General features: G+C 37.8%; 1 protein-coding gene across 1 annotated transcript in view; it reads left to right on the forward strand.

The window, feature by feature from the left end:
• The window catches only part of PATJ (PATJ crumbs cell polarity complex component), a 247,506-nt gene that overhangs the window by 73,512 nt on the left and 160,773 nt on the right, over positions 1–13,221 (forward strand). The window contains exon 18 of the mRNA XM_087820482.1: positions 9,282–9,491. Within this exon, the coding sequence (XP_087676608.1) occupies positions 9,282–9,491 (210 nt within the window). The remainder of the gene's footprint in view (positions 1–9,281; positions 9,492–13,221) is intronic.

The raw sequence follows: 13,221 nt of genomic DNA on the forward strand, positions 1-13,221 counted from the left end.
CTGTGTATGTCCTTGATGTGGCACTGGTTATCAGAGAACCTCTCAGCCTCGAGGTGGCTCCTGTCTCAGTGTCTGCTTTGAGGAAGGAGGAGGGCTGAGGACACCATGATGCCCTGAAGCTCTCTTCAGGTGCAGAGGTCTGCGTATCTGGAGGATAGGGCCCCTTTGTTTTCGTCTCTTAAACATGTAAGTGTAACATCATGAATGTTTTGGCAATTGAGAGCATTGCTGGTCTATATCACACATGCTCAGCTAAATTTAGAAGGCAATAAAGGAGACCATAAATGTTAACTCCTCAACCCATTTATCCTGCTAACTTCTTTTCCGTCATCATTTTCCTAGTAATAATTAATAATAATAATAATAATAATAATAATAATAATAGGAACAGCACTTATGAAGTGACTTCTATGAACTTACTATGAACTTTACATGCCTTATCTTATTTAATGCTTTTAGTAGCTCTATGAAATCTATACTGTTATTTCCACTTACAAAGGGTAACCCTGAATCTTAGAAATTAAACAACTTGGCACTGGCCGGTGTCGCTCAGTTGATTGGGCATCATCCTGTGTATGAGGAGGTTGCCGGTTTGATTCCCGGTCAGGGGCACATGCCCAGGTTGCAGGCTGCCCTGGTAGGGGGACTGCAGGAGGCAGCAGATCGATGTGCTCTCTCATTGATGTTCCTCTCTCTCTCCCCCTTTCTCTCTCTCTAAAAATCAATAAACTATTTTTAAAAAAGAAATTAAAAAACTTGAACAGTATCACTCAGCTGGTATTTGTGTTTAGTTTGAGAGTGACTTGTTTGGAATATTAAAATGAATTCCAAAGCTAGTATTGAAAAAGCTCGTAAAAGTTTTACATGTCTATACTTTCTCTGCATCATAATAACTTTCAACTAATGTGGTTTGGTATTTTTTTCTGGAAGATTTTGGGATATTTCTTATTTATAAACTTGTTCTCTACTTTAAAAATTTTTGGTAAAATACACATAACAAAATTTACCATTGCAACCATTTTTAAGTGTACAGTTCCATAGTGTTAAGTACATTCAAACTTCAGCTAATGTAATTTTAATAGAGGGGGTGACTTTGTACTTAAATACTACTGCTTGCCTGGCAGAACCTTAGCCATTTCAGCCAGATGATGGGACTTCTGGATAAAGGACAGTTGTGTGGTTTGTTTTTTTCCTTAGAACCAGTGTAAATCCTGGGCCAGGGGTGAACAGTAAACATGTAAACAATTCTAGCATGACATACATTTTTCAAGAGATGAAACATCCAAGGAACATATTTAATATCCAAGGAAAATATCTAGTAGGAGACTAGAAGGGGATAAGAGAAAGCAATAGCTTATAAGAAGTCTTCAAGATGGGACTCCTGCTTGAACCATTTTGATTATTGTGCTTCTTAAAATAGATTTTTAAAGTATTAGGTTATTCAGAATAAAATTAACTGCAAGCTTATGTATTTTTTTCCTCTTTAGAATATATTTTGGTCTTTTTGCAACCTTCTCTGTCCACTTCTCTTCCACTGTGCTTTTAATTGCCTTACGTACTGTGCTTACTTTGTTGCTCAGGGACTATTTAGTTCTATGTGTGATGAGTGGAAAATCTATTCTTAATGCCTAATAGTATTTAGGAAGTAATAAGACACAAGGAGCCAGGAACCATATCAGTTTAATCTATCTTGAGTGCACTGAATGTATTTTGTGGGTACTTACTTTGAACATGATGATGTTGTGGTTGTTGGTATGATTAGTGTAATACTTTGGCTATATTATAAAATAGTTAAAAAAGGGGTTAGATTCTGATAAGATAGCCTGCTCATTATTCATTAGAATCATTTAGTTATTGCCTTGCATTCACTATAAATACATTTATTTCTCTTTCCTAAAAGTAAATGCTTAGCTTGTTGGTCAAATCTGAAGACGCTCTTTTAGTATAATTAATTACATCCCACTGCCTTAAACCAGAACTGTTCTAGAGATTTTAATTCAACTATGAGTCTGCGACATGTCTTTTCTTGCTATCTAAAAATAGCAAAGGGGAAAAAAAAGTTGTTTTAAGACACACACACACACACACACACAGAGGCACATATATATATATATATATTTTGTTGTATCTTTTGTTTTGATGGTGGAATACCCAGGAAGTTAGATCTAGTGTAGTCAGTGGCCTTTTTATGAGTTCTTAAAAGATATCACTAACTAAAATTATATCATATTTGTGATGATAGTGTATATCTTTCTCATTGCTGATGCTGTGTTTTGAATTAGCTTTCATCATTCCCTACTTTTTATAGTGGTTTTGTGAATATTTTGGGAGAAAATAATGACAAATTTGACTCAAGATACTCTGTCAAATTTAGTTATAAGATTCCAGAGTTGGTAGAATGGATTATAACTGTCATGTATCCAACTTTCTCGTTTTACAATTGAAGGAACTGACTCAGAAATGAAGACCTTATGAAACTATACCCAGCCAGGCTGGCATCAAGCTGGGGCTCAAAACTCGTCCCTTGACTTCTAATCCACACTCAGCTTACCCCTGCTGGATTGACTGTCTCCTTGTCTCTCCTACGTATATTTTCTCTTTTTTAAAAAAAACCTCTGGATTCCTGTTTCCTGACTGACATTGCTACCAGTGGAAATTTTAATTTATGCCAGATGTACAGCAGAGCATCAGAAGATCAGTGTTTTTTCCTTAAGATGTATTTCTGTGTGTGTGTGTGTGTGTGTGTGTATGTGTTTGTGTTTGTGTTTGTGTTTAAAGGAACCTTTCCTTTGCCTTTCTTTGTACCCACTTCTTTTTCTGCCAAGTTCCAGGATGAAATAGTCAGCTGTCTCCCTTTTAAACTTAGTGGTTTCTTTCTGCATTCTCCGTTTAGTAACTTCTTGAGATCTGATTTTGAAAATTTACTTTGCTGTTAATTTATTTAGATTTTAACTCAGTACTTTTCTCATTCAAATAATAATGGCCGCATTTAAGAATATACTCTTTAAGAATCAAATATTTGACTACTTGCTGCTTTCATAGTTTTCTCTTAGTTGACAATTATTGAGTTTGGACAAGTCTCATCAAATATTACTTAGCTAGCTAGCTACCTTACGTTACTCAGAAATTAATAGGTATAGATCCTATAAAGTTATCTTTCAAACATACTTCCTAACACTTACGTGCATAAATATTTGTGGAATGAAGCTTAGTAGCCTAATTCTGTAATAGTGTACATCACTGCATTGAATTCATTGGTTAGGAGATCTGTTCATTTGTAGAGCACTTTGTATTTCATAGTTGTTCGAAGTTGTTTTTCTAGTCATTCCTTGGAATCATTTCATTTTGGTGAAGGACTCCTGTAATACAGGAGCTCATATATCTTGGGTGTGGTGAGTAATACAACAGCACAACACTTCAATGACATAGAATTAAGACTGTATGAATTAACCATATCTCCCCTGAGTGTACTGTGGGCCAACTTTATATTTGAATATACTTAGTTGATAATAAGTGTCAAAATTATCAAAGGTAAATTAATTTATACACAGGTTTTTATCTAAAATAAACTATGGCCTATCTCATTACCTCCTTGCTATGGCCTTTAAATTCCTATTACATTACTTAATGTTTTTAAAAGTTTGGGTGTTAGATACAGAATATATTTTAAAAGAAGAAGGACAACCCAAAGTTATTCTTTATTTTGAATCCATCTAGTTAAGTTGTTGTTACACTGTGCTTTTTATTTTTTAATTTTTTAATTTATTTACTTTTTAAAATATGTCTGTATTGATTTTAGAGAGAGGAAAGGAGAAGGAGAGAGAGAGACAGAAACATCAATGATGAGAGAGTCATTGATCGAGCCCACAACCAGGGCATGTGCCCTGACCAGAAATCGAACTCTGATCGCCTGGATCCTAGGTTGAAGCTCAACCGCTGAGCCACGCCCGGCCGGGCTACACTGTGATTTTTATTTTTCTGCATTGCAGTAATACTCCAAGGCCTATAAATGATGAATGTCAGAACAGTCCTTGGTGTATATCCCATGTGCCTCGTTTTCAAAATTGCCTTCTAATGCATTGACCAATTTATTTAAAAATGTGACCACTCTTCTTGCTCATTTCTTCTGTGTCTTCCTTATGTAACAATCCCTGCTTTGTTCCTTTTCTCTGAGATTGCCATACTTGCTCGTCTGTGTTTGTAGTTTTAGTATTGGAGCAGCTTTACAGCTAGAGCTCTGCATGTCTTCTGTGTTCTCTGCCTCTGACAGAGCTCACATTTCAGCCGAACCACCTCCCCGCCCCAGGTGACGCCCCTGCACTCTGCCTGAGTTTATGTGAACTCCGGTCTCTTTGATCTGTGGGAATGTACACAAGTATTCATATAATACATTTTATAGACACTTCAGAAACTTTGAATCCCATCCATTCGAGGATAATGATTGTCACATGTTTGTATCTGTTCATGTAAAGGTGTTCTTAGCTCACCCAATGAATGGATTCTTGAGAAAGTAAATGTAAACGAAAAACCTAGCACACAAAGGCATGCTTTACCTGTACGTGCAACATGCTCTCTAACATTCATCAGCTGGGCGCTGAAATAGAAGCCTCTAGTAGCCAAGGGTGATGTTTAAGGAACTCAGTTTTATACACTTGGGCAAGGTATTAAGTTTATCTTCTAACAATTTGCCTTTCTTCAACATTAATTCATTCACTTAGCAAATACTTACCTTAAGATAGAGAAGCTGCATCTCTTAGTGACCAGGAGCATAAACTCTGGAACTGACTGGTTTAAATTCTGGTTCTGCCATTTATCAACTGTGTGCTTTGGTTAAGTTATTTAATTTTCCTCTGCCTTAATTTTCTCATCTGGAAAGTAGGGATTGTAATGTTACCTACCTCATGTGGGCATGAGGATTAAATGGGTTCAAATAAGTAAGGTTCTTAGAACATGCCTGGTGTGGCAGGAGCTCAGGAAGTGTTCCCAGTTAACGATGTTGTTGTTGTTACTCATATATGATGGTATGCCTTCAGTGTATTCATAATCCACTGAGGAGAGAGAAACGGAATAGATTCAGTCATTGGATATTTCAACTACTATTCAGTACTTCTATGTGCCAGGCACTGTAGTAGGCCCTAGAAATAAAACATCAAATAAGCAAACATATTCTTGCTCTCATGAAGCTGATTTTTAGTAGGGAAGATGATTAAAATAATTTCAGTAAAATGTTAAAAGTTTTATAATAGGGAAAATGCAAGGTGCTGTAATTGCATCTAGCAGGTGCACCTAAGTTACTTTAGGAGATTAGGGATAGTAAGAAAAATATATTATGACAAATGCTATACTGGAAGGTCCTTTTCAGATTTAGAGATACCGCTGAGTAAGGAAGTGCCAGAGTCTTTGGGGAGCCAGGGAATGCTTCTCATTGGATGAAACCCTTGAGCCGACTCTCATGGCAAAGATGTGGATGGGTGGACGTGGGGCAGGGAGGACATGCCTGGCAGGTGGAATGGCTTATAGGATGTCACGAAGCGTGCTGAAGCATTTCACAGTCCCTGAGCTTCAGTAGTGCTGTATTGCTGGGACAGTGTGTGGGGCAAATGGGAGTGGGCAGTGAGTGGTGTATGTGGGGACAGCCAAAGGAGACCAGACTGAACTGCAGATCTGAAGGGATTTCTCTACCAAAAAGTTGGGACTTTATCCTGAAGGCTTTATCACTGAAGTGTTTCAAGCAGAGGGGGAATTGTGGTCACATTTTTATTTTTAAAGATAATTCTTTTATCTCTGTAGAAAAGAGACTGATGGAAGTAAGGCTGGAGACAGTTAGACCTATTGGGAGACTAGCAGTTGCACAGGCTGGAAATAATGAGACAGTGAATCAAGGTGTGGCAGTGGAAGTGGGGAGAGAGGGTTGCATGGAAGAGAGCAAACTGACACGCCTTAGCCAGCAGCTCAGTGGAGGGCAAGGGGAGCAGGTGAGCGCGTGGGTCGTGGTGAGCCGCTCGGAGGGCGGGAGGCGAGGAGTCTGTTTGTCAACTGGGACTTGCCGCAGCCTTGACACATCCTGGATTTATAATAAATATCAAACATTAGTATCACTTTGAGAAATCTCAGAAATCCTCATATCCATTTTTCTTCAGATGGGGATGGTGATTCTGTTCACTTATGAGAGAGAATTTAGGTGGTTCTCTGGAATTTACAGCTAAGTAGTGAGGATTTGGGTAAGATCTCCTATTTTCTTATATAGTATTCTGATGAAAGATGGCTGTTCTTAATTGATTTTAGGAGTCTGATAATATTTTTAAGAGCTGTGGGGATAACCATCAATGGTTGAGTTGAAGCAATCATATGGGATACTGTTAGAACATATATAATGATGTAAGGCTTTTGAATAAAGGGAAATACCCTTCAGAAGAGAACGGCTTGCATAGTAAAAGATGTTTCTTGTGTTTTGTGATTGGTCTTTAGTGCCCTCTATTGGCCGTTTAGTCTAAAACATCTTGATTCTTGAATACAGTGTTCCTTGCAGTGTTATTTACCAAAACAAGAAAAGTTAGAGGTTTTAAAATTATGTTAAAGGCAATAAAAACTGATAGGGACTTAAAAATCTGCATGGGTTCTAGGAGTTGGTTAGAGGTTGCTAGAAATATCTTTATAACATTTTGCTGGCTATAACATGGGTATGAGATTGTGGGCTGTATGTTCAGAAAATAGACTTTTCTGATGAGAAGCAGTCTGAATCTGGATAGTTGTTTTGTTTTGTTTTGTTTTTTTTAGCATTTTTTAAATGCCACAAATCCTCAAGAACAGTAGATACCCCAGTAGGCAGTAGCAGCTGCTCTTTTTCCATTGGGTGGCTGCTACATGTGATGACCATGACAGAAAATGACTGTTACTCATTAAAGCAACTTCATTCAGCTGTGTGGGAAATCCTACAGTCCGAACAGTCATCATAGAAAATGAAGTAGTGATTATACACAATGGGGCATCCTCAGAGGTGGCGATTTGACTTTTTTTTAAGTGACAAAGCAGCTGCCAGGGTTTTCTTCTCCAGGAGAAGTGGTGGTAGATTAGGGACTAAAGCCTGAGTAAGTGTCAGTAAGCAGGCACACCTGATACTAGCTTGAGGGCTAAAGAAGCCTGGACTTTGTGTAAATAAGTGCTCACCATGACTTTTCTGTTATTTCCGGGTTAATCTTCCTCTGACATGTTTCTAATTATCATTTCAATGGGTTGCATTTTGAAAACCAACTCACCTATTTTATTGGGTTAAAAATACTGCCATTTGATTTGGTGTTATATGAAACTACAGAGGTCACTCACACCAACCTAGTGAAATCATTTATTTGCTTTCGGTATATTTTACTGTTGCAGTTTTCTCTAAGAAAGTTAAGTAATTATTAACATGAAGTAATGCTGGCTGCTTTCTGTGCATTTCACAAGGGGAATAAGCTATTATGTAGTTTCCCTTCCCCCCCAATAAAAAAGCTTTCCATCAAAAACTGACATCCTAAATGAAGGACATAATTGTACAGCTTATTTATTAGCGTGTCAAACTTAAAATGTAATGGTTTCATATTTCAGAATGAAAAGTGTGTTGTGATTCATGGTTGCCAGTGACAAAATAGACAGCTCTTTTATATTACTGTGCTGATTGCCTCCTGATACACCACCGTATTTTTTTTTTTTTTTTTTTGGTGCTTTTCTGTTCTCTTCCTATGCAATAGCTCCCTCTACTTGAAAACCTTGGCGTAATTATAGTTTGACACTATATACTTTATTAATGAGTTCCCGTGACGGCTTATACTTTCAACCCCTTTCATAAACATGTGGTGGCACATACGTCAGAGCATGTTAGAAATTTACCAAGAATCTCTCGACTTGGGAGTGGAAAGGCAAGGTTAGTTAAGGAAAGTAAGGTAAGTTGCTTGAAGGCATTTTTCAAGGAATTAGTTGTGTAGCCTTTGTTGATTCAAATATGGCCTATTTGTTTAAAATTCCGTGGAGTGCTTGAAAATGAACCTTAATGTCTGAAACACAGAGGTGTAGGAAACTGGATCAGAAAAGTTCAAAGGAACCATTAGACACTTCAAACAGAGAGCCCAGAACTTGGCAAGTGCTGTTATCATCGGGATTCTTTTTTCTCTCCCTTACTAAGGTTGAGGTTTAGTGATAGTACCACATACCTCCGCCGTTAGGACAGATTAAGAGATTCTTCTCAACCAGAAGATTTCCATGTAAATATGTCTTTGCATTCACGACTCTGTATTTCCAGTTTCTTCTGTTATTCTGGTGCAGGGCAAGTAGCAGAGCATGGTGGTCGAAAGTGAGGGCTTAGGAACCAGCTGGGTGATCTTGGCCAGTCTCCTTAACTCTCTCACCCTCAGTTGCCTTGTAAAATATGGACAATAAATCTACCCACATCCTAAAGTTCGGTGTAAGGCTTAGTTGAATTAATGATTGTCAGGAATTTAGAACAGAACCTGACATACGTAAGTGTTATATATCAGTATTTGTTGAATAAAATAAGAAATAATAGTGGGGTTGTAACTTGATTCTTATTAACCAAATGTAATCTATGTCAATGTTATCTTCAGTGCTTAATGAAAAGAAATATGGGTGAGAGAGATTTGCACATCAGTTTTGTTCATGAATCGATACTCATTTTCTGCGTATTTCTACATATAAATAGTTCTCACCTAGGGGTGCTTACACTATCATAATTTTAGGATATGTGATTTTTAAACATACTTTTTAAATGCAGTGGGATATGCCATGGTTTCCATATCTTTTTTTTAACTTAAGTGATTTAGCGGGAGGATTCTGTACTGGTGGAATGCCCAAGAACAGAGTATCGTATAGTATACTTCTCATGACACCTACTTACTGCCCAAGAGCAATAATAGGTGGGCTTACCTTTGATCCATAGTCTGACTGTACTTGAGGATGTCAGGGAATCTTTCCCAGTTGTCCCTAGTCCTCTGGTTATACAACAAAATATGTCACGAAAAGTTTAAAAAAGGAATGTGTATGTAGGGAGCACTCAGACATGCAATTTTTGAAATTGTTAAGGTTATGTCTTCACCTCGATACGGGCTGATAGCTGTGTGGATGTTTAGAGTGATAGCTTAATAGACTGTGTCTCTTTGGAAAAGTATCACCAGAATGCCAGACACACGAAGTAAACAGGTCAGTGAGATGCAAGAGTAAACGTAAACTGTCTTAAGGCGACGTATTTGTTTTTGGAGCTGACTCATCTTTCTTCTTTGTTTGATCTTTAGGACCCCTTAGATTCCACGAGGTCGGTGATTGTGATTCGTTCCCTGGTGGCCGATGGTGTTGCAGAAAGAAGTGGAGAACTGTTGCCTGGAGACCGCCTGGTTTCAGTCAATCAGTACTGTTTGGACAACACCAAACTTGCTGATGCTGTGGAAGTGCTGAAAGCTGTGCCGCCAGGTACTGTCCGCCTTGGCATCTGTAAGCCTCTGGGGGTAAGTGTTGAATTTGGTTAATATAGGAAGTGATCATAGTTTAATAGTTGAGAACATGGGTTTTGAAGACAAATGCACCTGGCCTCAGATCCCTGTTCTGCTTACTGTATGTGTATCCTTGCGTAAGTTTCTTAATGTCCTTGACTTACAGAATCAGAAAAAATCCTGTATATTTCATAGGGTTTTAGGAATTTAAGATGATATGCACTAAGTGTTTAGCACATTATTGCATAAATGCTAACTGTTAGCGTGACGAGTCTTACTACTACCACTTTTACTATTTTTATCTTCATGCTTTTAGCACAGTCTTCTAAGTTCTTGTCATATTGCTTATGAATGTAAATTAAACTTAAGTCTGTTTATGCATTTTAACTTTCATTTGGGAATGATGTTGACATGGCATGATAAGTTGAAATATGTCATTTTAACCATATAGCAGTGAGATTTTAATAAGTTTTTCTGACCATCAAAGTAACTTGTAACCCTGCCATCTAGCCCAGCCGGGCGTGGCTCAGTGGTTGAGTGTCAACCTAGGATCCAGGCGATCGGGGTTCGATTCCTGGTCAGGGCACATGCCCTGTTGCAGGCTTGATCAATGACTCTCTCATCATTGATGTTTCTATCTCTCTCTCTCTCTCCTTTCCTCTCTCTGAAATCAATAAAGATATATTTAAAAAACACACACAAACAAAACAAAACAAAAACCCTGCCATCTAAACTCCTATATGGCTCAGCTGTCTTAAAGTCTCCTTATTGCTCAAGCTCATGTACTGGGTCAGATTATGACTGAGGGCCACTTTACAGTTATGGTGCTGTTGAGGTTCCCCAATGCAAAAAAAAAAATTTGATGATCATTTTCAAGCAGCATTAAAGTATTATTAAGTGCTTACTATATGTCAGTCAATATTTTAAGCCCTTTACGTGCATTAGCTAATTTAATCCTCACAGAACTTGAAGAGGTAGTCCTCTTATTACCCTTAGCACAGATGAGTCAATCAAGACACAGAGAGTTGAGTAACTTACCCTAAGGGATATAACTCGTCAGGGGGAGAGTTGGAATATAAACTGAGCAGAGTGGCTTCAGGCCCTGTGCTCTTAGCCACTATGCTATATATTCCTGTTTTAATTTGTTGTTACTAGTATAGTTTGCATGCAACATGTCTAAAACAGCATGATTAGAGTAGAGCGTTGGACTGGATGTCAAGAAATCTGGGCTCTGTTTCTAGCTTTGCTGTGAGTTAGCCCAGGGGATTTCAAACTCAAAGTATGTGATTTACCTAAGAATCACCTGGGAGGTTGTTAAAATGTAGTTTCCCAGGTTTTACTAAGATGTTCTGAAGAATTCTGATGTGCTCTTCAAGAACCTGCCTCTTCAACGAATCACCTATGTAATTCTAATGCCGAATTTTGCACTTTGAGAAACATCATCCTCATGATTTGATCGTAGGTGCACCACTTTTCTTCTCTGGGCCTATTTTTTCATTTCTGAAAAGACTGAATGAACAAGACTAGAGAACTCCTAAGATCTTTCTTAACTCTAAAATCCTTTTGTTTTATGAAATATATTAACATACTACAAGTGTTCATATAGATAGGTGTGTTCAGATGTATATATACATAGCTACAGCTAAGTCAAGTTCTTGATTTTGTACTGTATATTTGATATGTGGATATCACTATAGCTAATGTATATCATGAGATGCCCAGTTTTATTTTTGGACAAGTTAAGAAAGGGAAAACTTGATATTTCTATGAAGACCTCATCTTCTTAGTATCTTGTATTATGGCAGGAACTTTGCCTAGATTTTCCCTGATTATTTGCCTGATCATTTGGCCTGCTAGAGGAAATCACAAACTATTTATGGCCGATAAGACTTAAACAGCACAACTATACCTATGAGCAGTTTAAGGCAGTGTTTCAGGCAGTATAAAAAATAGAACTTAGTACCAACTGGGTGGGGATTCCTATGCTGTTTCTGGCAGGGGTAGAGCTGGAGGAACCTCACGACCTTGGAGCCTCACCTTTAGAGGGTTTTAGAGCATAACAGTTGTGAGACAGACCTTTGTCCAGGCTTCCCTCAGTGACTAGAAGGCTTTCAGGATACTTGGGAGTGGGAGGCCAGTAAAGAGCTGAGAGAAAGGCCATTTTCAAGACTAAAACTTCTTAGTGGAATTACCACTAAGTAATTCCTTCTTTCACATCTGGGTTCTTTTAGCAAAACTGTCTGCTTGTGAGCTATAGATAGTGATGCGTGGATCTTCTCTGAGAGCTCTTTCTCGCGTAGTTCAGTTGGTGGCCTCGTATCTAATCCCCTGGTGTTTGCTGAGCATGGGCTCATTCCTCAGCAGAAGTGGGGATGCAGCGTGAACACAAAGCTCAAGTTCAGGGTTGGACAGAAAGGCTGTGACCACATAACAGGAGAGCAAATGATTATTAAATAAGTCTTGTATCATATAGATATGTTTTACCTAGATACTTACAGAAATTATATAATCTTGTGTTTTAGTCATATATACATAGTATCAATCAAATAATTTTTATGTTAACCACAAATATGACTTACCTTCTCTTTTCTACAAACTCACCTCAGAAGGACCAGATCCCCAAAATGAATGAACTGACTTTAAAAACTGCATTGTATCTTCAGAACTAACAGAATAGAGCTGGCTGTGGAGTTCTTGAGCCAGACCCCTGAGGGTCTTTGCTTAATTCTGTGATTTGCAAGGCCATGTGTCCGTGAGCCACTTATTTAACTTCACCAGCTCCCACTTCCTCCTCTATAAGGTGGGGACTGCCTGGCATGGTAGCTGAGATCACAGACTCTAGAGCCACACAACCAGGGTTCAAATTCTTGGTGTGTAACTGACTGGTTATGTTACTTAGGACAAATTGCTGTGTCCCTTTTACTTATCTATAAAATGGGATTAATAAGAGCACATACTTTTTGGAGTATATATTAATAAATACATTAAATGAATTGAATTATTTAAAGAACTTAAACCTGTACCAGTGAGATATATATATGTGTTTGCTGTTATTTTTAGATAAATATAAAATATAAAATCCTGACCTTATAGGATTGTTGTAAAGATTATGCTGAGATAAAGTACACAAAAGTATTTACTATAGATTGTGATATGAAGCTAGGAGTTAATAAAGAGTAGCTGGGTTATTACCTGGCACTGATACTGAGCTGGTAAACACCAGAATGGCTGTCCCTCTTCTGAAGGAGCGTGACTACACAGTACCATTGTTAAACATTTTGAATATCACCCTGTATATACTTATGCATTTCTTAATAATAAGGTCCATTCCTGGGAAAGTGATGTTTTTAAGTAATATTTAAAAATAAAAAGTTTGAGAAGCTTTGACCTGAACATGGCTTTCTTTTTAATTATTAAAGAAAAGTTTGTTCTAATAAAACAAGGTGCATAAATTTTATTGTGTACTTGCATTTAATGGAAGAATAAGAATTAATCTGAAGAGAGTTTGAAGCTAAGGTATTTTCTTGATTATAAAGGTGTTTCTGTGGTTGCCAGAGGGGTGGGGGTGGGGTTGGGGGTGGGATGGGGGAGGAATTAGTGAAGGTGGTTGAAAGGTCCAAACTTTCAGTTATAAGATAAATAAGTCCTGAGGATGTAACGTAAGGCATGGTGACCATAGTTAACAATACTGTATTGTATATTTGAAAGTTGCGGATGTTGACTAAATTTATTGTGGTAATCATTT

Source organism: Miniopterus natalensis, chromosome 9, assembly GCF_054644295.1.
Source record: "Miniopterus natalensis isolate mMinNat1 chromosome 9, mMinNat1.hap1, whole genome shotgun sequence".
Classification (NCBI taxonomy): Eukaryota; Metazoa; Chordata; class Mammalia; order Chiroptera; family Miniopteridae; genus Miniopterus; species Miniopterus natalensis.